The 27,010-nt window shown below is 36.7% G+C and overlaps 1 protein-coding gene across 1 annotated transcript in view; it reads left to right on the forward strand.

Moving 5' to 3' along the window:
- The window catches only part of LOC141508186 (cytoplasmic dynein 2 heavy chain 1-like), a 203,033-nt gene that overhangs the window by 151,103 nt on the left and 24,920 nt on the right, over positions 1-27,010 (forward strand). Inside the window, exon 18 of the mRNA XM_074216569.1 lies at positions 9,505-9,621. Coding sequence (XP_074072670.1) covers positions 9,505-9,621 — 117 coding nt within the window. The remainder of the gene's footprint in view (positions 1-9,504; positions 9,622-27,010) is intronic.

The raw sequence follows: 27,010 nt of genomic DNA on the forward strand, positions 1-27,010 counted from the left end.
CCTAATTTTTCACATTTCAATTAAGCTACAATGTACTGGATTAGTTATACAGAATTGGTATAAAGGATGTTGTCAAAAATGATGATTTTATCATAAGACAAGAATGAGTGATAGCTAATGAAGACCCTGAGTGCTCCAGTGATATCAAAATGACAGGATAAGGTGAAGATGATCCGTCAGCATTTTGAGTAGGACCACCACTTAATCAGTGTGTGGACTAGGAAAAAATTGGATAGGATTAGCAGTGACCTCACACTAATGAGATCAATAAATTTGAATAGTAGAACTTGTCTTTAAGAATAGAGATCTAGTTTTATACTTTATTGTTTACTTATTTATTAAAAATATATTGGGGTGGCTAGGTAGCACAGTGGATAGAGCACCTGCCATGGAGTCAGGAGTACCTGAGTTCAAATACAACCTCAGACACTTAATAATTACCTAGCTGTGTGGCCTTGGGCAAGCCACTTAACCCCATTTCCTTGCAAATCCTAATATATATATATATATAGAATATGTTTGACACACAGAGTCTAGGATTTTTAAACAAAATGCAGTCTGTATGTGGTATGCTATGACTATCCTATTCCTGTGATGCTCTTGCTCCTTATCATTAGCTTACATGGACCAAATCCTTGAAATCTGGAACTTTGTTTTTTCAAAGGATAGTGGTAAAGCCTGGAATTTCTCATCTTAGTTCTCTTCCATATTTTTTCATTATTTCTAAGGTGGATAGGGAAATTATCAGGTTTTAGGTTTGCTGTCCTTTACCAAAATATTCTTAGAACATTATTTTATATTTTGTCTTTTCACGTATCATGTCACTATCAAAATATTCTTCATAGAACATTATTTTATACTTGGTCTTTTCATGTAGTATGTCACTGCCACCATTCTTTAATTCCCAACTGATTACCTATGCAAGTTAAAATTATAAATCTGTTAGTGAATATCTTGTTCTTTCTAAGAGAGTCTAGAAGGCCCATTTTAGCCCAATACCTCTGGATTCACTAGGATAGGAATAATTTAAACACATGAAGAAAATGACTACATAATTATAGTAAATGAACATTTTTCTGGAAGAAAGAAGTTCTCTTATTTACTTTGTAATATTATTGAATTTCTGTATTCTGGGGAGGGTCTTTAAGCTTTGTGAAATAAGGGAGTAGTTCCTCTGCAAAAGTTTTTAGAGGGTCAGAAATTTGCTATTATTTTCAAATAGCGATCCAAAGAAGAATAAATTCTGACTGATGCACTGGAGAAGATTGCAGAGGTAGTATTGCAAAACAAGTCTTGGTATCAATCCTGATATCAAGGCAGGCATGAAAGGTGACAGTGATTTCTTAGCCACTTCAATACAGATAACTTTGATGATAAAGAATACTAATGGTTAAGATGTTCCTGTGATGCTTCAGCTCCTCATCACTAGTTTAAATGGATCCAAATCATTGAAATCTAGGACTCTGTCCTTCCAAAGGATAGTTAGCAAAGTCCAGAATTTCCCCACCTTAGTTCTCTTCCACATTTTTTCACTCATTCTGGAGGTGGATAGAGGAGTTAACATGGTTTGGTTTTGCTTCTCTTTATTACTCCTTTGCTTTCTTTCCCTTTACTTTCCATCTTCCCCCTCTTATTCCTCTTCTTTGTGCTTCTCCTTTTCCAGTATTGCCTATACTATCCTTATTGCATTCTCAAGATTAGGGACATCCAATAATGGCCTGCTTTCTTTTCAACAGTATGACTTCTGACTTAACATTCAATTGAAATGGCCCTCTAGTTACCAGAGTATTTACCACCCAATTGCCATATCTAAAGACCTTTTCTCAATCCAGCTCCTTCTTTATCTCTTTGTTGTCATTTGACACCATTGATCAAACTCTAATACTCTTCGCTCTAGATTTCCTTCCAGATTTTCTCTCATTTCTTATGTTCAACCAATTCTTTTGAGGTATTTTTTGTCATTTTTTATCCATATCACACTCATTAGGCACAGATGTCCCACAAGGCTCCATCTTGAAACTTCTCTTTTTATGCTCTATAGTATCTCTTTAATGAATTCAAATGATCAGCTATGCAGAAGATTCCCAGTTTCAAATATCTAGCCCCAATCTCTGTCCTGAGTTCCAGACATACATGACCCACTGCTCCCTACACATCTTGAACTGGAAGTCATAAGTTCTTTGGATGATTTTAGGTTTAACAGAACTGTAGCCTATTCTAGCCTGTGCTCAAAAGGTAGAAGTGCAGGCCAGCCATCAGGATATGCAGGTATGGATCCCACAGAACATGGAAAATCCAATAATCCTCTGTGCTTCCTTTTTAGATTGTGGGATGACAAATATCAGTTGCTTATTTTGTTCTCCCTCATCCACTAAATTCCCCCAAAACTTGACTGAGTGAGCAAGATCCTGGATTTTCTTAGGGTTAATTTTCTATTCTTTATTCCTCATAATGGATCACTATGCCTTCTTGAATCTCAGTCCCTCTAGTTTCATTAAGCTAAAACATTACAACACTTTTTTTATGTTTTTAGGTGATCAAGAAGCCACATCAACACAATCCAAAATCACTAAGCTACATCAATTGCAATATAGCTTGATGGGTCTCTGAGAGCTTCCTTGTCTTTAAAAAGTAGGTTATTGGAGCAGTTCGGTGGCACAGGAGTCCAGAGGACCTGAATTCAAATCTGGCCTCAGACTTTTGATACTAGTTGTATGACCTTGGGCAAGTCTCTCAACCCCATTATTTCCATTATTGTATTATTAATATGCTTTGTTTTTTACCTTTCCTAGATTTTCTTCTGTATAACTCCCCCTTTTCAGGAACCATCCCTTATAACAAAGACTTGTTTTAAAAAGAAACAAAAATGCAGCATAACTGATAAAAACATCAAAAAAACAGAAACCACATTTATACATATACATGTACATGTACGTATACATATACATATACACATACACATACACATGTTTTCCTGGTTCTGCTAATTTCATTTTGCTTCATGTAGGTTTTCCATGCTTCTCTCCATCCTTAGTGTTTAACATTCCTTGTACTACTTAAATATTCTCTTAAATCATTTACTGCAATTTGTTTTGATATTCCCCTGACAGTGAGCATTTGCTTATTTTCTAGTTCTTTTCAATCACATGAAAAAAAAGAAGAAATGATTCCAAAAATATTTTAGTATATACAGTTTTTCCTTTTGGTAGTGACTTTCTTGAGGGACATATGCCTAGAAGCTAAATCCCTGGGACAAGGGGCAACTAGGTGGCTCAGTAAATTGAGCATGGGCCCTGGAGTCAGGAGGACCTGAGTTCAAATCCAGCCTCAGACACTTAGTAATTGCCTAGCTGTGTGACCTTGGTCAAGTCACTTAACCCTATTGCCTTGCAAAAGCCTAATAAAAAGGAATAACGTGGGACAACGTGTATAAACACGTTAGCTACATTTTATATAATTCCCATTTGCTTTCCAGGATAGTTATACTAATTTACAAGTCTACCAACAAAGTATTAGTATGCCTTTTTTTCCATAACCCCTCCAAAACTGACTATTCCCACTTTTTTGTTTTCATTTCCATTTTGCTGGCATGTTGTGAATCTTCAGACTTGTTTTGATTTTTATTTCTCATTAGTGATTTGAAGTATTCTTTGATGTACTTGTTAATAGTCTTCAGTTCTTTTAAGAGCAGTTACATACTTCGACCACTTGTCTATTGGGAGTGCTCAACTTTTAAGGAAACAATTAACTTAATCTTTATGAAAGGATGGGGACAACCCAGATGATTACTGATCCTATCCCACTACTATTAAATTATGTCTGAAGACTTAGTATAGTGATTGAGACAAGTTCTACATTATTCCAGAATCATATCCACATGTATTTCTAGTTGATGTGCCACCCTAAAGAGCTACCTTCTTACTATGACATAAGTGGAAAAGAATAACTCAGTACTCTTAAGGAAAAAAATATTTAGAATTTATAAAAATATTTACTTCAACTTTATTTTTAAGTTCAGTAATATAAGATTAGTAAAGTTGTTGCAGTAGCCAGCATCTAGCCTGGCTCTTTGAGAAGAATGGTTTTAGTATTTGCTGAATGAATATAAACAATGAGTGAATACATCATGCTGAAGCAAGAATTGGGATCTTAATGGTGAATAAACCTATCAGATGAAAACTAAAATTAGTAACTCTCAATGCACTTTGAATTTTATGAAACTTTTGAGTAGATAAAAACAAGGGGTAGAATGAGATAGAAACAAGCGCACAGAGACAGAAAAAAATGAGAGTTTAAAGGCAAGTACATAACTAAGAAGTATCATTATCCTATTCATAAAAGATAGAGTAGAGAAAGACATTCAATAAAATGCAGTTAGGAAGCAGGAAATGATATTTGAAATTGACCAGAGAGTTAATAAAAAGTAAAGATTGAATTGATTGTGTCTATTTAGATTTAGGCTTACTGGTTCATTAGGTCATACTTTCAGAAGTGAATTGTGTTAAATGTTTGGTCAGCTTGAGAGCCCTTCACAACCTCCTGACACCTATATGAAGTCTATTAAACACCATTGTTTAATAGCTAGTCTCCCTGTCTCCAAACTGTTCCCTGATCTAAGATAGGTGCATTTAGAAATGGTATTTATTCTTTCAGCTTCCAACATTTTAACTCCAAAATTATATGATTTTATGTAAAAGTAATATTTGTCCTTCATTTTCAAATGAGACTATGACATCAGGGAGGTAATGTTATGATAAGCACATAAATTGGATTTGAGTGGGGTGGGGCAAGCTGTGCTGAGTGCTGAGTCTGGAGTCAGGAAGATTTGAGTTCAAACCTTGCTTCAAATACTTACTGTCTGACCTTGCACAAGTCACTTAACTTCTGTTTGCCTCAATCCACTGAGAAGGAAATGGCAAACCACTGCTATCAGGGAAGGCATCATCGATCAATCAGCAAGAATTTGTTAAGTGTTTATTATGTTCTAATCGCTGTTTTACAGTGCTGTGGAAATAAAGATAAAATTTATTTTCCTTGGGCAGGTAGGTGGAATAGTGGATAAAGCACTGGCCCTGGAGTCAGGAGTGCCTGGGTTCAAATCAGGTCTCATACACTTAATAATTACCTAGCTGTGTGGCCTTGGGCAAGCCACTTAACCCCATTTGCCTTGCAAAAACCTAAAAAACAAAAAATTATTTCCCTGCCCTCAAGGAGCTTACCTTCTATCTTCTCTTTTTAATCACAGTCCCTGATCCACAATATACAATTAATGTTTATTGATTGATCATAAAGGAAGGCAACATGTCCATAAATCAGTATATCCAAATAATGTACATTTGAGCTAAATTTTGGGTAGAATGGCAGTTAAGGGGTCAAGAATGGCTAGGATGAAATTGAATGAAGCAAAGAAAAAGCATGAAGTACGTTATGTGCAGAGCAGAAGAGATCCACATGTAAAGGAAATTAGTGCCCATTCTGGAGGATCTCCTGTTCTAAAAGGACAGCATGTATTGGAGGTTTTAGCTGCAGTCATATAGAGGTCCTGAGTAACCTTGTGTAGTAAAAAAAAAAAACCAAAGCAGAATTTTTAGTCTTTAATTGATAGAACCTTTCAATAATGCCAAGGATTTTGGAGGTAACACCTTTCCAGCAACTATAGCTGTAACTTTCTTATCAGAACTATATATATCTGTTATTTTGTTTTTACTTCTATATCCACATGCCAATTAGTACAGCTAAGGAATTCCATAGAGTGATAACATATAGTAAAATTTGTACTGTTTGAAATTATAATCAGATAAAATATGTAAATATTCTAATCCAGTAGAAATTTGCAGCATATATTTGAATAATTCAAATAATACAATACTTGACTAAATAGCATTTTATTTTTAATGTATTTAATAAACTTATGTTGCTTTAAGGTAATACCAGTGTCTGAAGAGAAAGATGTTTATTCCAAAGTTTTCATTTGTTTTTTCCCTTATTGATAGCACTCATAAATATATATTTTGCTAAGATCAGTATGTTCTCATCAATTTAGTGCCATGTCACTTATAGCCACATCACTACTGATGCATAGCTACTTCCTGAAGCATTTTCTAAAGATGAAAATTGACTTTAAAGAAAATTTACAGGGGGGGTGGGGAGGCAGAGCCAAGATGGTGACAAGAAAGGATCCAGTCTTAGGCGCCCTCTGATAAAACTTCTAAACTAAGGACTCTAACTAAACTTTCAAGAGACACAACCTACAAAGGGACACAGTGAGGCAGTTCTCCTACTCAAGGTAACCTGGAAAAGAGCAGAAAGGCTCTGCTCTCCGGGGTTGGAGGGGCGGGCAGCCAGAGCTAAAGAACTTAAGCCTCCAGGAGGCAGCCCCAGGGCACTGGGAGCCACTGCTTGGCTCACAGCAGCTGGGGAGTCTCCTGAGCTGCACCCCAGGGAGCACCGGACACAAAGTGGGGGAACAGCGGGGGACCTCTGCCAGAGCGAGCAGGTGGAGCCCAGCCCTCGGGGCACACAGGGAGCAGCTTGGTCTTTCCACAGCCCAGATCCAGAAACAGAAGCAGGTGGAGCTGGGAAGCAGGAGCCCCCAGGGCATGAGCCCATTGAGCTGAGGGAGGGGAGTGAAGAGACTGCAGAGCTCTGTCCTCTGCCCCTGGAACAGGACTCTGGGGCTCTGACCACATTCAGGTCCTGATCGCAGTCTAGGCCCCCCCACAGAACAACAGCCCCCCCCCCCCAACTCAGCCCCGTGGCAGACAGGAGCGCATATGGTCATTCACAGACCAGGAGGGAGGTCAGAGCCTCACACACTGAGACCCTTGTGGGAGTGTCCCAAAAGCTCAGGAAGCATCCCCAAAACAAGCTTAGGCTGGGAAAATGAGCAAGCAAAAAAGAGGAACACCATTGAGATACATTATCTATGATCCCAAGAAGGATCAATTTACTCAGTCTGAAGATGAGGAAACACAAGCTCCTGCATCTAAAGACTCCCAGAAAAACAGAAACTGGGATCAGGCTATGACAGAGCTCAAAAAAGACTTTGAAAATCAAATGAGGGAGTTAGAAGAAAAACTGGGAAAAGAAATGAGAGAGATGCAAGAAAAACATGAAAATGAAGTCAGCAGCTTAGTCAAGGAAATACAAAAAAATGCTGAAGAAAATAGCATGCTAAAAACCAGCTTAGTTCAAATGGATAAAACAGTTCAAAAAGTTATTGAGGAGAAGAATGCTTTGAAAAGCAAAATTGGCCAGATGGAAAAAGAGATAAGAAAACTCTCTGAGGAGAACAAATCCTTCAAACAAAGAATAGAATTCAGGGAGATTGATGAATTTACCAGAAATCAGGAATCAATACTTCAAAACCAAAAAAATGAAAAATTAGAAGAAAATGTGAAATATCTCATTGAAAAAACAACTAATAGGGAAAACAGGAAAGATAATTTAAAAATTATTGAAATACCTGAAAGTCATGATCAGGAAAAGAGACTTCACACCATTTTCAAAGAATTACTACAGGAAAATTGCCCTGATATCCTAGAAGCAGAGGGCAAAAATAGAAATGGAGAGAATTCACAGATCCCCCCAAGAAAGAGAGCCCAAAAAACGAACCCCTAGGAATATTATAGCCAAGTTCCAGAACTCCCAAGTCAAAGAGAAAATATTACAAGCAGCCAGAAGGACACAGTTCAAATATCGTGGAGCTGCAATCAAGATCACACAGGACTTAGCAGCAACTACATTGGAAGCTCGTAGGGCTTGGAATATAATATACTGGAAGGCAAAAGGGCTTAGAATGCAGCCAAGAATGAACTACCCAGCAAGGCTGAATGTCCTCTTCCAGGGAAAAAGATGGACTTTCAATGAACCAAGGGAATTTCAAATGTTCCTTTTGGAATGGCCAGAGCTGAACAGAAGATTCGATCTTCAGATACAGGACTCAGGTGAAGCATGGAGATTGGAGGAGAGGGGGGGAAATATGAGGGACATAATGATGATGAACTGCATGTATTCCTGCATAGAAAAATGACACTGATAATACTCATATGAACCTTCTCAGCTAATAGAGCAGGTAGAGGGAGCTTTTATAGTTGAAGCACAATAGAAAGCTGAATTCGAAGATAAAATATGGTGTAAAAATAGTCAATAGAAAAAAAGGGAAATGTAATGGGAAAAAGAAAAGGAGAGGGGGAATAGGCCAAGATAATTCATATAATAAGATTTTTCTTTATTACAATGAGCTATTGCAATGATATGGAAGGGGGGAGGCAAGGGGGAATGAGGGAACCTTTGCTCTCATCAGAGATGGCTAGGAGAGGAAACAGCATATATACTCAATGGGGTATAGACATCTGCAGTAAGAAGGGGGGGCAGGGGGATGTCAATAAAGGAGGAGAGGATGGACCATGGGTGGAGAGTGGTCAGATATAACACATTTTTCTTTTTTACTTCTTGCAAGGGGCTGGGATTGGATGGCCTGTCCAGGACCATAGGGCCTGGTGGATTCTGGGCCTAAGGAGTGGTATGGGGGCTCAGGGCTTCTTGGCCCCAGGACCAGGGATCTGTCTGCTGCATCACTCAGCGACCCTACAGCAGAGTCAGAGTGAAAGGAGAGAGAAAATATAGTACATGGTAGTGGAGAAATAAGAAAGGAGGGAGTTTCGATCAGCAATGGCAACATTGGAAAAAATATGGAAGTAACTTTTGCGACGGACTTACCATAAAGAATGTGATCCACCCATGACAGAGTTGTTGGTGTTGGAACAAAGACTGAAGCACATTTTTCATTATTATTATTATTTGGGGGAGGGTGCAGGGCAAATGGGGCTGGGTGGCCTGCCTGGAGCCGCATAGCAGGGTGATCTTAGGGTGTCTGAGGCCGGATTTGGACCCGGGTGCTCCTGGCTCAAGAGCCAATGCTCTGTCTGCTACCCAGCCACCCCTAGTATTATTAGTATTTTATTTTATTTTGGGTCTTTTTTTTCTTCTTTTTGGTTTTTTGCAGGGCAATGGGGATCGGGTGGCTTGCATGTCACACGGCTGGGAGATTGTTAGGTCTACGGGGCTGGATGTGGGCTTGGGTGGTCATGGCTCCAGGGCTGATGCTCCGTCCATTGAGCCACCTGGCCATACCTACAATTATTACTATTTTTTTATTTTAATTTTTTTTCTCTCCCCTATATCGCTCAAGCAAGTCTATATTCATGGGGGGAAGGGGGTACTTCATTTACTCTTAAACAAGAATATTTTATTAATGTAAAAAAAACATTTGTACAAAATGAGAATAAAAAATAAAATTTAAAAAAAAAGAAAGAAAATTTGCCATGAAAACTAATATTGTACTGTAAATTAGCACTTTTCTCACACATTACTTTAGAAATTTTAGTTTCCCATTCTTTGGATTCTCGCTTATGATAGGAATTATTGACTTTGTCCTTATTAAGATGTATTGTAATTTAAGTATGACTTTGATTTGAATATTTTATACATTATTTAATACAGATCAGTGGCTTACTATTGGAAGGATGCAGTTTTGATGGAAATCGACTCTCTGAAAATCAGCATGACTCTCCCAGTGTGTCTTTGGTCCTCCCTTGTTATATGTCCTGGATTCCACAGGTACATGTTTTTTAAGAACTCTCTCTTTGTTAAGTCATATGAGTATTTGGGTTTTTTTTGTTAGTTTATTTGTTTTTAAGTTTATCAGTTTGATACATTTGAGAAGAGCATTTAACTGATTGTTGAAATTTTATTTTTAGTTATTTAAAAGTTTTATAAGAATATGTTTATTGTGGAAAGACTCAAATCTAATGTCATTTTCTAAAGCTTGCATAGCTTTTAAAATGAAAATGTTTAGCAAAGAGAGTAGAGAAGAGCCCTGGATTTGGAATTCATAAGATGCTTTTGTTTTATACTAATTCTGATAGGGTTTTTGTACAATTTCTGAGCAAGACACTTAACTCCTCTGGGTCTAAATTCTTCTGTAAAATGAGGTGATTTTATTATCTCCCAAGTTTCTTTTAGCACTAAATGTTATAAAATTATGATTTATATTTCCCTTTCCTTTGAAGACTCTAATAATTAATGAACAGAATTTTGAAAATGTAATATAGAAAATATTTGTTGAGAGGTCTTAAACAGATTTATATAAACTAATACCATCATATCTAATTATTATGTCAAACTGGAAAAATTAAGTTAAAAGGACATGCAAAGTAACTAAAAGTTTCATATGTCATTAGACCTAATTTCAAAAACATCTCCATTTTTGCTCCAAATCTATGCTTTTATAAGTGGCTGGGAACTCAGAAAAAAGAACATTGTCACTATGAAAGCACAGTCTTAATGAACTGTCTGGAGAACAGAGATAATGAATGACTAGTCTATGATCATTTAGCCAGTCTTTGTCAGGGATAGCACCTGATTACAAGACCTCTGGCCATCATATTATGCTATCTTTCATATTTTCTAAAACTAGATACAAAAGGAGTATCTCATCAATAGAAAAAAAACTTTCACAGAATTTTTAATTATAATAATTATTTTTGTCACATTAAAAACCCAAAGGAAAAGAGTATCTTTTATCTTCTAATCTCACATTTACAGAGCTATTCCTGCATGAAACTATCATTCAAAGTTTTGATTATATTAACATTGTTTGGTATTTAAAAAGCCTAATTCTGCAGCTATAATTCAAACCAAGCTAATCATCTTTGATAACTTTTAATTTAAAAAATACATTTGGAATACTTCCTGTAAAAAAAAAAAGGTAGTATTATTTAGCTTGCATCACCTGAGAAGAAGGTAACACAGATAAATTTTTCAGTCACCTTAAAAAGTGCAAAATACTAAAAGTTTAGCTCCATGACTTTGTGCCAAATAAATTTTATTTCCATTTTTATAGTATGAGACCATATTGCAAGGGGAAGTCACAGCTATAAAGTATCTTCTTGATTTCATTCTGGTTTTTTATTACATTTCATATGACATTTTGGCCATATTACAACCTTTGTGACTATAATGGCTTGCAAACCATGCACAAAGGTTAATTATCAATAAAAGAGCCATGTTTCATAGTGACATGTCCTTCAGGAATTTGTTCTAAACCTTGTTATGTTCAGCATCATTAGAGATGGCCTATATGAAGGAATCAAGATTTTCTTCATCAAGTTTGCAGACAATTTCAGACTTGAATGACTAATAACTTGGGAAACAAACAAAATTTATAATGACCTTAATTAATTGAAATACCATTCCTGTTAAGAGAAGATTAATTTTAATGAAGACAAATGTAAGTTAATACATTTTGGGACAATCCCACAAAGTAAAATCTGAGACCTCAGTCTTAGTCACTAGGTAGAGGAAAAATACATGGAAACCAAATAAATCTCTTTAACCATATACAGTAGAATAGTATTTAAACAAAGTGATATAAGAAATGTGACAGAAAATTTCTGAGAAATAATACATCCACTACGAACTCACTAAATAGGAGAAAGTCCAGAAAACTAAAATAAATTATTTAAGGGTTAAAAAAAAGAAGTTCTGTGAATAAAGGGATTTAAATTTTTTAACCTGGTATAGAAAAGGGTGAAAGTAACTTAATTTCTCTTTCCAAACTAAGAATTTTTATTAGGGCCATCCCTAAACAGACCTTTGCATTAAAGTCTCTTTACCTTGTCTCTGAGCCCTCCCCCCCTTTTTTTTTTCCTTGCTGAGATTTTATTCTCAAAGAACCAGAAGTTTCATACTGCTTATCTACCCAGTTGTCCCCTCTAATCTCTCAATTTCAGGCTACCCATCCCTCCATTCTGGAAAGAAATTATCTTGTTGATTGTTATTGGTCAATCATGTCCAATTCTTCATGACTCCATTTAGAGTTTTCTTGGCCGAGATACTGGAATTATTTTTCCATTTCCTTCTCTAGCTCATTTTACTGATTGAGGAACTGAGGCAAACAAGGTTAAGTGACTTGCCCAGGGTCACATAGTAAGTGTCTGATGCCAGATTTGAACTCTCAAAGAAAAGTATTTCTGACTCTAGGCTAGGTTCTCTATCCACTATGCCACCTAGTTCCCAGCTTCCTTGTTACTCAGTTGTTACTCCTTGAAAATTTGTTTATATTTTAAAATAAGACTTCTAAAAAGTACAGTTACCCTTTAAAAATAATTTTTAATAACTATTACAACAGCCAATTAAAACTGCTTTGCAATTTACACATTTAAATAAGTAAATGCATTAAATGTAATTTTTCTTTTGCTGTAAATTTTCATCTAAATTTTTTTTATCCACTCTATTTACTTTTCTTGTTCTATGGCCATAGCTAATATGTACTCTGTTCTTCTGCCTTTTTTCACCTAGCATTATTTAATAAAATTCCCCTTCATATTTCTTTAAATTCTTCACACATCTCTCTCAATTGTTAGAAATCCAGTTAAATCAGTGTATCATATTTTATTTCCTGAATCAGTTTTGTTGGACCTTTAGTTTGTTTTGTTTTCATTAAACAAATAATGATGCTGTAAAAATATTTGAAGAGGAAGCTCTTTTTTCCTTCTGGATGAGCCTATAAAATGGGTATTTTCCTAAAAGTAAAATTACTGGCATAAAAGAGCATGGCAATTTTTGTAACGAACTGCTTGTTTTTAATTATGCCAACCAGAAGAGAGTTTGACTCTATATAATCCTGCAAGCAAAGTGTTGTGTTACTGTTGAATATTTTTACAATTTGCTTTTGTCAGTTATGCCTCAATGTTGTTTTAATTTGCATATCTTTCAATAAGCTGGAGCATATTTTCAAGTAATCACCAAGAATTGTGTTTAATATTGTTGGGGTTGGCACCAACATAGTACGGGGTTTGGCACTGGTCTGAGAATGAATTTTTTAAGAAAGGGTGTCTTGGGGTGGCTAAGGTGGATAGAGTATCTCCCTGGAGTCAGGAGTACCTGAGTTCAAATCTGGCCTCAGACACTTCATAATTACCTAGCTCTGTGGCCTTGAGCAAGCCACTTAACCCTGCAAAAACAAGGAAGGAAGGAAGGAAGGAAGGAAGGAAGGAAGGAAGGAAGGAAGGAAGGAAGGAAGGAAGGAAGGAAGGAAGGAAGGAAGGAAGGAAAAATAAAAGAAAATGAACTTTGCAGAGACAGACAGAAGAAGGGAAGAGGAGGGAGGGGGAGGAAAGGAAGGAAGAAAAGGAAGGAAGGAAGGAAGGAAGGAAGGAAGGAAGGAAGGAAGGAAGGAAAAGGAAGGGGCTCTCTCTCTCCCAGGCAAGTTGGCTTTTTATTGGTCCCTGTACTAGCACAGTGGGCTGAGAGTTGGAAGATACTCCAACCAAGAGGCATCCAACATTCCCTCCTTTAAGGAGGGAAAGAGGAGGCAGAAAGAGAGAAGAAATGATCTCAGACAAATAGTTGTGGGTCTGGAGGTCAGAAGATGGCACCATCAAAAGAACTGATCCTCTAATATTAGAGTTATAAGGACTGACCCTATCTAATTACAACACTTGATTTATAATGCTTGATAAAGGGGTTTTGCATTTCAAAGAAAACTCCAGATGCTTGAAGAACTTGACTGATCTTTGCATAAGATTAAAAGTTAACCCTTTTTAAGTGTACTCTGATAACATAGACACAGGAGATCAAAACCTTGGCCCAGAGGTAGGAGATAGGTGTGTGGTAGGGCCAATCCTAGTTAGAATTCCTGGTTTTAGAAGGACCCAGGAAGGATACTCAGAGCAGATCTTTATGTTAAAGAGGGGGTTCATTACTTGGGACACCTTCAAGTTAATACATTTTTGATCCATGTCTTTTTTATAGTTTTTCCACTGGAGATGAGTTGTTGCCTCTATAAATTTTTAAGTCTTCACCGTAACTTTAAGAGTATTGAGTATTGAGAGAATTGTTTGGAAAAGTAAGACTTTACTTGCCCAAAATCAAACAGCCAACATAGCAAAGGTGGGACTAGAACCCAAGTCTTCCCAGCTCCAATACTGGTTCTACATCCACTAAACCATTGTTTGGGCTATTGAGACCTGAACCCAAAATAACTACTCAGAGTCCTCTCAAAGTGGCAGCAAAGAGTTAAAATTTAATTCGGTTCTTGCAAGAAGCAGAGCAGAGAGAGAGAGAGAGAGAGAGAGAGAGAGAGCAGGAAAAGCCGAAATACAGAAGCTGAAGCAGGATTAAAAAATCCCACAAAAACCACAACCCATTCCCCCCCCCCCCCTTTTCTGCTGACCCTTACAACAGCTGGTCAAACTTGATGGTCCTAAGAGAAGGGGAGTGTACCTAAGCTTTCCCAGGAGGGTCTGTCTTTGTTTACATCTTATATGGTTAGGGTGACATAATTTTTCTAGCTGGAGATCTGGGTTCTCATACTCACCTGATTATTGATAAATAGAAACTGAGGCCTATGGCTTAGACTAATTTAGCACTATGTTTCTGAAAAGTCAGCACTTTGCCCCTCACAATCCCTCCTCTTATTTATTATATTTTCTGCTGACTTTTCACCCATTCTATCCCCTGTTCTGCTTGAATTTTTGTAATAACTCCTCAAATTGTTCAATTTCTTCATCTCCACTATCTGGGCTCACAGGAGTCCAACCTTCTCTCCTTAACATCAGCATTCAGGCTTAGTCTTCAGCCAAAAGTATTTGAGGGAGGATTTTATGAAATGTACTAGTATCCAACTGTATCATGCATGGTATACAGGCAGGGAGGATTATCAAGACACCTAATACTAGAATTCTGTACCACACTAACTGATGCCACCAACTCCCTCCCAACCAAGCCCACCATGAAATATTAAAGGGAACGTTTCAAGTCTGGACAGGGACATGGGCTATTTTTTTAAATTCTGTGTGATATCCACCAATTTTTCCATTGTCATCAATTTTCATACAACAAATGGACAAATTCAGGTTTCCACAAACACCCCCTTCCTCAGACAACAGATAATCTAACACTAATCTGTATTGTAGTACAGCTTCCCTAGTACAGGTGGTCTCATCTGCCAATAAGTCCAGTGCCTTTGCTCTTTGATTAGTCATAATTTCCACTACAGCCTGAAGTCTAATGATTATATTTAACATATAGATTGGTGTCCTGTATCCCCAACTCCCATCTTGTGCCCACATAGCAGGGCCACACTCCTTAATTATCCTTTGTGGGGCCCAGGAATTCCCTCAACCATTAGCATCTCCAGTTTCATTAGAGAAGTATCTATACTCCGTTTCTGGTTTCCTATGTCATCATATAATTGAACACCTAAAGAACTTCCTATTTGATTTGGGAGGAAAAAGAACTTAGGTCTAATTAATCCCTGTCCAATTTTGTCGGGGGTTTGTATAGGCTGTTTGCCCACATACCCAATAATGCCCTTTTACAGCCAGATTCTTTTTCTGGAAAATCCTGTTCTGATGATATTCTGTTACAGGGTAATACAGTGTATCCTGATCCCCTAGAGGGCCTCCGTCACACCTCATCTGCTCATCATTTTGTACTGGCATTTCCACAATTGTGGCCCTTCCTCCCAGCTACATCTTTCAATGCAAGGTTCTCCACCTCTATTTCGAGCATTCCAAAAAGTAATAAAGAACTCTTCCCATCCATTGTCGTTTACCCATCTCCAACTTTGGAGCTGAGTAATCAAGGGACCATTGTTCTCATTATACTTTTTTACATTCTGCTATGGATAGGTCACCTTTACACTTTCCCACTCCACTGAATATATATTAGCAATGATTCTCATCCATTTTGCCAGTATGACATCTAACCCAGGTGCCATCATTACACTGTACATGGGTCTTATCCCAGTGGCCTTGATACTTTCCACAATTTGGCACTAATTGTATATTGTCAGCCTTAGCAGAGAAAGTACACCTGCAATTACTTTGTCCTTAGTCAAGTCCCTTCCCAGTTTAGTTAAGACAATATCTTCCCCCCCTCCAAAAAAAAAGACAATATCTCCCTGTGACAGATTCTGCCAGTGGCCAGTGGTATTCTTCCTTCTCATTCCAAAATCCAGTTCCACTATGTACTAAGGACTTCTTATTCAATAATCAAACAGGTTCAATTGGAACCAACACCCATGGCCAAGTGCTCAATCCTTGAGCCCCCCCCCCCCACACACACACAAATCCAACAGTTAGTTACATTGAAAGTATTAGCAATGGTTTGAATTAAGTTCTGAAAAGTGTTTTCCTCTTCAAGGAAGGTGACTAATACTGAGGCCTGATATAACAATAGACTCAAATTTAAGAGGGACACTCTCAGAACATGATATCTAAGGCATATTTCTGCAGGATTGTAGTCTTAACCAGAGCCTAGAAGCGAAGGGGGCCAACCCTGTAATTGAACCCAGGAATGGGTCCCACGTGGAAATCCCTTATGTTATATACAATTATATCAGCTAGGAAGCAAAGGAGTGATAACAAAATTATAACAAAGGGGAGAATACCAAGAATCCTCCACCTCCTGGGAGAGGTGTTGGAGAATCCATTAGTCCTATTCTCGATTAAAATGCAGTTTCAATTCATTCATGCGTTCAGAGTCCACAGTCCATTCTTTTGGTCTATTCACAATTTTTTTTACTCTGGTATGGTGGGTCCAGCCTCGCTCCTGGGTCTGCATGGCAGTGTCTGAGGTCAGGAGAATCTGGAATGGTCCTTCCCAATTCGGAGTCAACTTTTCCTCCTTCCACGTCTGGATCAACACCCAATCCCCTGGCTCAAATTTGTGGACTGCAATTCCTAAGTCCTTTTAGTTGAATGTCTTTCAAATGTTGGGCCAGTGCCTTTATATATTCTCTGACAAACTTATCCTTATTATCTAAACTAGGATCCCACTGTTCAATTGGGCCGAGAAATGGATGGCCATATAACATCTCATAAGGAAATAACCCGATGTCCCATCTAGGCTTTGCCTTGATCCTTAACAATGCAAGGGATAGGCATTTGGTCCAAGGTAATTGTGTCTCAAGAGACAACTTTGTTAACTGTCTCTTAATTTCCTGATTCATTCTTTCCACCTTGCTAGAGGAGGGAAGATGCCAGTGAGTATGTGGTTCCCAGGAAATTTCTAAGGCTTAAGCCAGGGACTGGAGAACCTTGGAGGTTAAGTTGTGTCCCTTGATTTGAATCAATCCTGTCCACCATACCATACTGGGGAATTACTTGTTCTAGCAGAATTTTGCTGACCATGGGGGCAGTTGCCCTTGAAAGAGGGAAGGCCTCTACTCAAGAGTTCAAATTGTCTACTATGACCAAAAAGTATTTGAGGTGGCCAACAGGAAGCAGCTCAGTAAAATCCATCTGTATGCTCTGAAAGGGTTGAATTTCCAGAGGTCATCCCCCTGCCAGCGTTCCATGCTGGGCAGCCCTATTTGTCCTTCGACAAATGAGACACCCATCTACCAATTGCCTATTGCTATTGTATGGAGACCAGGAGATACATACTTAGCTAAGGCCACATCACACAGATTCTGGACTCCCCGATGACTGCCTTGCTGTAAAGTTTGCAAGACTTGCCCCATACTTGCTTTGTTCAGCACTTCCCATCCATCGGGCAAATGCCAACGCCCCTCATTGGACTCCTTAGCCCCAGGTCCAACATTTTCTGCTTTTTCTTATTGGTAAAGGATGGTGGAGAGGTGCATAAAGGAATCTTTGGTGTTAGTAGTAGCATACCTTTTGGTCCTTCAAGCTTTCCTTCCCCAGCTCTCTGAGGCATCTCATCAGCAAAGTGGTTACCCCAGCTTCAAATGAGTTCCCTAATTGATGTCCTTTGACATATACTACTGCAATAACAGGGGCCTTAAGTAAATTATTTAATACTTCTCTTATTAGTGCATTCTAGACCAAATCTTTCCCTTTACTATTTACCATTTCTCTCTCCTCCCATATTTTCCCAAATATGTGCACCACTCCCCAAGCGTATTTGGAATCAGTATACATAGTCCCTCCTTTGTTTTCCAATCCTTTTAATGCCTGGTTGAGTGCATACAGTTCACAAGTCTGAGCAGACCATCCTTTTGGAAGGTCTCCAGCTTGAACAACTGTATTTTTGTTCCCATCTATTATAGCATATCCATTCATCCTTTTTCCTTCCACCATTCTCAAGGATCCATCTGCAGACCAATCTTCCCCACCTGGAATGGGTGATTCCTGTAAGTTCTCTCTCACTTTAGTCTGAAAATTCACAACTTCCAAACAACTGTGTTCTAATTGCTGAGAATCCTCGGAGGAAACAGACAGAAACTCGGCTGGACTCTGGTTATGATCCTGAGTTAGTATCAAATCATCCCTTTCTAAGAGAATTGTTTCATATTTTAATAAGCGAGAGTCCATTTCTGATGTTCATTATCCCTTCTAATAAAAACTTTCATAGCTTCCTTCTAGAGGGTTCCAAGGGGCTCTTTATTCCATAAGTCTGTCTTCTGTAACTTCCTAGCTATGTCTGACCAGACATTGGTTACAAAATGAATTTTCAGCGTATTTTCCCCTTCTGGACTATAAGGATCCATCCCTGAATATTTCTGGATCCCTGCCTTTAGTCTCTCTAAAAATGCTGATGGGGACTCATCTTTAGTTTGCTTAATCTCAAAGGCTTTCTTTAAATTTTGGGCCTTTGGGACTGCATTCTTAATTCCAATTATTATTAATTCCCTTAAATCCTGCATATGGGCTTGATGCACTGGGTTCTTGTTGTCCCATTGGGGATCCCAGATAGGAAATTTGTCTTCCCCAGGGGGCACCCCTCCCACTCCTAATACTTGGGGGTGGTGAGGGTCCCATTCTAGAATAACATATTCATAATATGCATGAGCTCTCCCCAGGTATTCAACCTCTGATACACCCAATCCATGCTGGAGCCATATTTGGACCAAATTACTCCAGCACTGAAATTTTTATCCCCCATATAAAGCAACAATACTTAATCATCTTTTTCTTATCCTTGCCTCAATATTTTGGTAATTGATCCAAATCTTGCAGCTGGCTGTCTTTGGGTATTTCCTGATCTTTTGTTGCAACTTTTACTTTAGATTGTTCCTTCCCCATAATTTAGCATGAGGTCCATCACTGGCCACCTCCTCGTCTGTGACTCAACAAATTATCCTAGTCTCTCTACTAGGCTCACAGTGGGGGTCTCTCACCCACCAGCAGGCCCCCTAGAATGCTCAGCATTTTAATGAGTCAGCTTCCTCTTTGGCTAATCAGATCCGATCTGTTCCTGGTCTTTGCCTCCCCTGAGTTACTGGGATCCTTTGTCTAAAGGAGAGGAACACTCCACGACCAGCATCAAGGACTATTGGAGTAAAACTCTCCAACAGGTACCTGTCCTTGAGCTGAGTCAGGGTTCGTCTATTCCTAAGACCACTATCCCAGGATCCCCCAAAACTGTTCGGGGTATTGAGACCCTAACCCAGTTTTTCTCCTTGTTTTAATAATTCTTTAACATTTTAACAGTCTTCTCTTCCTATCTGTTCTGGCTTCTCAGCCTTCTGTTAATTCATCATCTATTTTAAAAGAACTCCTGTTGAGTATATCCCAAGGCTATGTACTCTCCTATTTGGTATCTTAACTACAAGTTAAATTATAGCTAGATTTGTATATATTTAGATTTACTTGTTCTTCTGAGTCCTAGTCCTTTATTCCCTTTTTCCCTATTAGACGTTTCTAACTGGATGCCCTGTTATAACTCAAGCTCACTGTTTCCAAAATTGAACTCATCACCTTGTAGCTGCTGATTTGTTTCTTGGTTCAGTTCTGCCCCCATGAGGAATACAGGTTTTGGAAAGAAAATAGAAATTTATTAAAGGAAGTTATAGCATATTAAGAAAGGGATAGAAAAGCTAGAAAGTTTTAAGAGAAGACCATGTGGATTGCTGATTAAATTTTGGCCAGGCCACAGGAGCCTGAAAGGTCAAAGTGGTTGCCTCCCCCTTCTCACCTAGAATCCATGGGAGGGGGGTGGTGACCTGGGAATGACCCAAGCCCCTCATTCGAGATCTTGCCTTTTGGGGAGGGGTCTCTTTTGGGTGGTCTTCTAGGACCTGTGCTTCCTGGCTGACCTGGATAAGCAATACAATCCAAGTTGAAAGTCAGGCCCTCAGGTGTGGCCTAAATGAGATGATAAAGAAAGGAAAATTTCCTTTCTAATGGAAATAAAAGATTTACAAAGTTTGTCTCCAACTGATCTCATCACCTCCTATGCCTATGTTTCTCTGCATCAACCTTAACTCCTGATTTTCTAAGTATGTCATAATTAACATCTGCAAAAATTTAATAGTTTTATTTTCTCATTGCCTGTTTGGTGATAATGGGCATCCTTGCTCTTAGTTTACATTTTACAAATAATTCTTGCTTATGGTTTTAGATAGGTAATACACGTGATTTTAAGGAAAGCTCCATTTATTTTATGCTCTCTAGTGTTTTTAATAGGAAAGGTATTCTGTTTCATCTAAAGCTTTTTCAGGATCTGTCAATATAATCATAAGGTTCTTATTGGTTTTGTTATTAATATGGTCAATTATGATGATAATCCTAATACTGAACCAGCCTTGCATTCCTGGTGGTGTAAATCCCACCTGATCATATACTATGAAGATTAGGGTGATATGGCACTGTAATCTCATTGCTAGAATTTTATTTAAAATGTTTGCATTGGCAGTCATTAGGGAAATTGATTTATAGTTTCTTTCTCTGTTTTTGCTATTCCTGGTTTAATGATCAGTACCATATTTGTAAAATTGTAAAATTCATTATGAAAGGAATTTGATAGAATCTCTTCTTTGTCAATTTTTCCAAATGGTTTTTATGTAGTTTGAATAAATTATTCTTTAGTTTAAATAGTTGCTCAAGTTCACTTGTGAATCAATCAGGCCCTGGGAATTTTCCCTTAGGAAATTAATAGATGACTTCTTCAATTTATTTTTCTAAGAAGGGGATATTTAAATATCTATTTCCTCTTTTGTTAATCTGATCAATTTATATTTTAGTCAATATTAATTCATTTCACTTGAGATTGTCAGATTTATTGGTATATAATTCGGCAAAATAGCTTTTGGTGGTAAACTTTTTCTTTTTTTTGATATTAATTTGGTTTTCTTCTTTCTTTTTAAAAATGAAACTAGACAGTGGGTTTAAATCTATTTTATTCATTTTCTATAAAACCAGCACCCAATTATATTTATTTCCTTCCATAGTCTTCTTACTTTTAATTTTTATTAATCTCTCCTTTGACTTTAGGGTTACATATTTTGTATTTAATAGATTTTTAATTTGTCCTTTTCCTATTTTTTTTAGTTTTATTCTGCTTTCCTTTTCTTTTTTCTGTTTTACTGATGTAAGCACTCAAAGAAAAATTTTTTCCTAAGTCCTACTTTGACTATATCTCACAAATTTTGATATGTTCTTTTATTGTTGTCATCCTCTTTAATGAAATTATTATTTCTATGATTAGCTATTTAACCCATTACTTCTTTAGAATTCAATTATTTAGTTTCCAGTTACTTTGTGATCTATTTTCCCTGATCCTTTATAAATGTATTTTTATTATTTATGATCTAAAAAAAGGATTCATTTAATATTTCTGTTTTTATACATTTTTATTTGATGTTTTTATGTCCTAATGCATGGTTAATTTTTGTGTAAGTTCTATGTACTTCTGAGAAAAACTATATTCCTTTTCTATTCTTATTAAATTTTCTACAGAAGTCTATCATATTGAACTTTTCTAAAATTCTATTCACATTCTCAACTTCTTTCTTTTTTTGTGATTGGATTTATATAATTCTGAGAGGGATAAGGCGAGGTAGTCCACTAGAATAGTTTTACTATGTCCTTTTGGAACTCAGTTTCTCCTTTAAGAATTGGGATGCTGGGGTAGTTAGGTGGTGCAGGTGATCTAATATTGACCTTGGAGGCAAGAAAACCTGAGTTCCAATTCATTCTCAGACACTTAGTACTTACTAGCTGTGTGACCTTGGACAAATGACTTAACCATATTGTTTCACAAAAACCAACAAAAATAATTGGGATGCTGTACCACTTGGTGAATATGTTTAGTATTGTTATTACTTCCTTTTCTATGGTAACTTTTAGCAAGTTCCATTCCTTAACTCTTTAAAATGAATATATTTTTATTTTTCCTTTAACGGAGACCAGGATTGCTACCCCTGCTTTTTATACTTAAGCTGAAGCATAAAATATTCAGCTCTAACTACTTACTTTTATTCAGTATATGTCTCTCTGCTTCAAGTCTGTTTCTTGTAAACAACTATTTTAGTATTCTGGTTTTTAATCCGCTATGTTAGTCATTTCTATTTTATTGGAGACTTTCTCCCATTCTCCTTCATAGTAATAATTAATAACTACTTATTTCCTTCCATCTTATTTTTCTTTGTTTATCCTTTTTCTTTCTTTCTTCCCCCCCCCTTTTCCCCTTCTCACCAGTGCTTTGCTTCTGACCTTCCCATCACTTCCCTCCACTTTCTTTTATCATTCTCTCCTCCCAATTCCCAAGGTTAAGATAGATTTCTTTAACCAACTGAGCCAATTCCAATGAGAGTAAGGTTCAAGCATGGTCTACTGTCCCCTCCCCCATCTTTCCCTCCATGTTAATAGGTTTTTCCTGCCTCTTCTTTGAGGTAATTTACCCTTCTGCCTCTCCCTTCCCTCTTCTCCCAATGCAATCCTCATTTGCACCCTTTAATTTTGCTTTTGTGGATATCATTCCATTATAACCAACTTATACCCATGTACTTTGTCTATGTTTATCCTTTGCTCTAATAGTGATAAAATTCTTAAGAGTTAAAAGTATTATCTTCCCTTGTACGAACATAAACAATTTAACCTTCTTGAATCTTTCTAGTTTACTTTTTTTAATGCTTTTCTTCAGTGTTATTATATTTTAAAATCGGATTTTCTATTCAGCTTTGGTCTTAAAGAGACATATACAGAATAAAGGTAAGGGTAAAATATAGTTTTAGGACGGTACACTGTCTATCCAAATAGAAGGCAAGCCCTTTGAGAGCAAAGGCTATTTATTTTGTCTTTTTTATTTTCAGTGCCTAGCTCATAACAAGTATTTAATGTATTCTTATTGATAGATTGATTAATTGAGAATCTTCCAGCTGTTAGTTCACCAAGATGTATGGGAGTTCTGATCAACCAATTTTTCAACAAATTGTTAATTAATTTTTCCAATTCCATTTGTTAAAAATTAATACTTTCCCTTGTTTTATTTTTCTTAAGGTGTATCAAAGACTCATCTTGTGTGCTTTTAGTTTGATAATTTGCAATATAAAGTATAGAGTATTGAAACTGGAATCAGAAAGACTCATTCTCCCTGTGTGATGCTGGACAAGTCACTTTTTTATACTTGTTTTTTATACTTTGTAGTGTTTCCTCATCAATCACATTAGGGGGTTGGACTCAGTGACTTAAGGTCCTTTTCAGTTACTATTTGTGTTTTTGACCTATGACATTATTGTTTTTTGATAATCATTTTAAAATGAATTTTAAAGATGGAAGAAGTACAGTTCTGCTGCCTTCAGTTAGTATTTTTTTCGGTATGCTTTTTTCCATTCCTTCTGGGGGTGGGGCAGTTCATGTAAATGTTGTTAGGATTTTATGCAGTTCTGTGAAGTATTGCTCCTATGAGAGGCAATATGTTATGGTGGATGAAGAAATTCTGCACCCCAGGTAGATCTCTAAGATTATAAACTGCTCCTGGACATGATAACATATGCTTGTAAGTCTATCCTATTAGAAAGATCAAGGCTGAGGGTGAATTGTTTGGGTTCTAAGAGGCATTGGTGCTAAAGTTCATGTCAAAGTCCCTTGGCATTAGAGAGCTACCAGGCTTCCAAACAAGAGGTGAAAGGACCCAGGTTGGTAAAAGGGAACCAAGGTGTTGATCTACATTGAGATTGGGACCATAAGAATCCACTGCTCTTTCAGCTTAAGAAATATGGGGAGATGTCAACCTGGGAGTTAAGGAATGTATAAGTGGAGAACAGTGATTGACATATACAGGAGGTTCTTACACAGTTAAAATACAGGTCCAAGTACCTCATCCCCACCTCCAGAAAAGAAGAAACCTTTTGATATTCAGATTAGTATTGTATTCATTAAAAATATAAACTAATATTTAGAGTATTACATTTTATACTGTATTAAAGTTGTGATAATTCAAATAACACAAAGATCTTAGCAAATGCTAGTTATCATTATTAGTCTAATGCGTCCATGAATTGTATCTCCTACAATTTTATTTTATTTTTTAATGTTTTATAATTTTCTTTATAGATGTTATTTGTAGATTAATTGATAGTTTTTGTTGTTACTATAAATGAAATGTCTTTTTATGGTTTTTTTCATCTTTATTGTTAATAACGATTTTTGTACATTAATCTTGTGTTTTATGGCTTTGAACTCGTTTATGGTTTCAATTAATTTTCTGGTTGATCCAATTTAATTTTTAGAATACTAATGTTCTCTTAGTTGCCAACTCTAATGTCCTCTTATCATTTCTCATTCTTTGTAGCTCTCTGCTCTATTTGAGCCTGTTGATCCTTTTTCTCCTCCTGATTATTCTGTCCTTTCTGTGACACAGCTCTGTCTGATCCCAGTCTCCTTCTTGGTCTCAAGGTTCAGTCTTCATAAATAAACTCACCATTTCCTAGATATTTACTGATCATCTCTACATAGATAGTTTACTCATCCATCCCTATGGACTGCAGTCCAGTCTACTTTTCTCTGTTGTTTTTTTAAGCATTTTCATCCCTGTGATACTTCACATTCATTATGTCCAAAACTGAGCTCATCATCTTTTCTACTTGCAATCTGTGATCCATCCCTACTTAGTTGAAATTATCCTTTTCAAGTTCACCTTATTCTCTTATCTGCTAAATTCAATGGTTTTCTTCTCAGTTTTCCTCTTTCTTGATCTATATTATATAGCCTTTGACATTATTAACCACTCCCTTCTCTCAGGTATGCTTTCCTACCTTTGATTTCTTGGTTTTCTTTCTATTTCTTTTTTCTCTTTATTTCTACTATTTCTCATACATACCAAGTATGAACATTTAAGGATATGCCATGGGCCATTTCTGTCCCCTATACTCTGTACTATTAGTTTCCTAAACATTCCTGTATATACTCCTATATATTATTATTAATCTCATCAGCTCCCATGGGTTCAATTATCTCTATAGAGATGACTTTTTTATCTTAATAGTATTTTTCCCAATTAAGTGTAAAGATAATTTTCCACCTTCATTTTTGTAAAATTTTCTTTCGCTTCCTTCTGCCCCCCTCCCCAAGACAGCAAACAATCTAATATGTTTATATATGCACAATAATGTAAAACTTATTTTCAAATTAGTCATGTTGTAAAAGAAAAAACCAAGAATAAATTTATGGCAAAGAATTGGAAATCAAGTAAATGTCCTTCAATTGGGGAATGGCTTAGCAAACTGTGGTATATGTATGTCATGGAACACTATTGTTCATTAGAAACCAGGAGGGGTGGGATTTCAGGGAAGCCTGGAGGAATTTGCATGAACTGATGCTGAGTGAGATGAGCAGAACCAGAAAAACACTGTATACCCTAACAGCAACATGGGGGTGATGTTCAACCTTGAAGGACTTTCTCGTTCCATCAGTGCAACAATCAGCAACAATTTTGGGCTGTCTGCAAAGAAGAGTGCCATCTGTATCCAGATAAGGAGCTGTGGAGTTTGAACAAAGTTCAAGGACTATTCCCTTTAATTTAGGAAAAAAACAGATATCTTATTGTCTGATCTTGTTACCTCTTAGACTTCTCTTCTCTTCTTTAAGGATATGATTTCTCTCTCATCACACCCAATTTGGATCAAGGTACCACATGGAAACAAAGTAAAGACTGACAGAGTGCTTTCTGTGGGGGGTGGGGTGAGGGGAGTGAAGCAAGATTGGGGGGGGGAAATTGTAAAACTCAATGTCTTTAATAAAAATAAATTTAAAAAAAGAATAAATTTAAAAAGTGAAAATAGTATGCTTTGATCTGCACTCATACTTTCTAGTCCTTTCTCTGGATATGGATGGCATTTTCTATAAGTCTTTTAGAATTGTCTTTGATCATTGTATTTCTGAAAAGATCTAACTAAGTCTGTCATAATTAATCATCACAGTGTTTGCTGCTATACTGTGTACAGTATTCTCCTGGTTCTTCTCACTTCATTCAGCATCAGTTCATGTAAGTCTTTTCCAAGATTTTTCTGAAATTCAGCTGCTCATGATTCTTATAGAACAATAGTATTCCATTACATTCATTTTAGAACAATAATATTCCATTACATTCACAATTTCTTCAGTCATTCCCCTTTTATGGGCATCATCTCTTTAATTTCCAATTTTTTCCATCATAAAAAGAACTACTATAAATGTTTTATTACATGTCGTTTCCCCTCTTTTTATGATCTTCTTGGGAGACAGGCATAGTAGTAATAATATTGCTGCATTAAAAGGGTATGCACAGTTTTATAGACCTTTAGGCATAGTTCAGGATTCCTCTATAGAATGGGTGAATCTCCACCAATAGTGCATTAGTGTCCCATTTTTCCCACACCCTTTCCAACACTCATTAATTTTTTGGCACATTAGTCAATATGATAGGTATGAGGTGGTACCTCAGAGTTGTTTTAATTTGCATTTCTCTAATCAGCAATGATTTAGAACATTTTTCATATGACTATATAGATATAACTTTTATTTATTCATATGAAAACTACCTGTCTATATCCTTTGATCATTTTTTAATTGAGGAATGACTTGTATTCATTATAGATTTCATTCAGTTCTCTATATGTTTTAGAAATGAGACCTTTATCAAAAACAGTGGTTATAAAAATGTTTCCCAGTTTTCTTCTTTCCTTCTAATATTGATTGCATTGTTCTTGTTTATGTAAAACCTTTTTAATTTAATGTAATCAAAATTAACTATTTTGTATTTAATAATTTTCTTC

This window comes from Macrotis lagotis, chromosome 1, assembly GCF_037893015.1.
Source record: "Macrotis lagotis isolate mMagLag1 chromosome 1, bilby.v1.9.chrom.fasta, whole genome shotgun sequence".
In the NCBI taxonomy this organism is placed as follows: domain Eukaryota; kingdom Metazoa; phylum Chordata; class Mammalia; order Peramelemorphia; family Peramelidae; genus Macrotis; species Macrotis lagotis.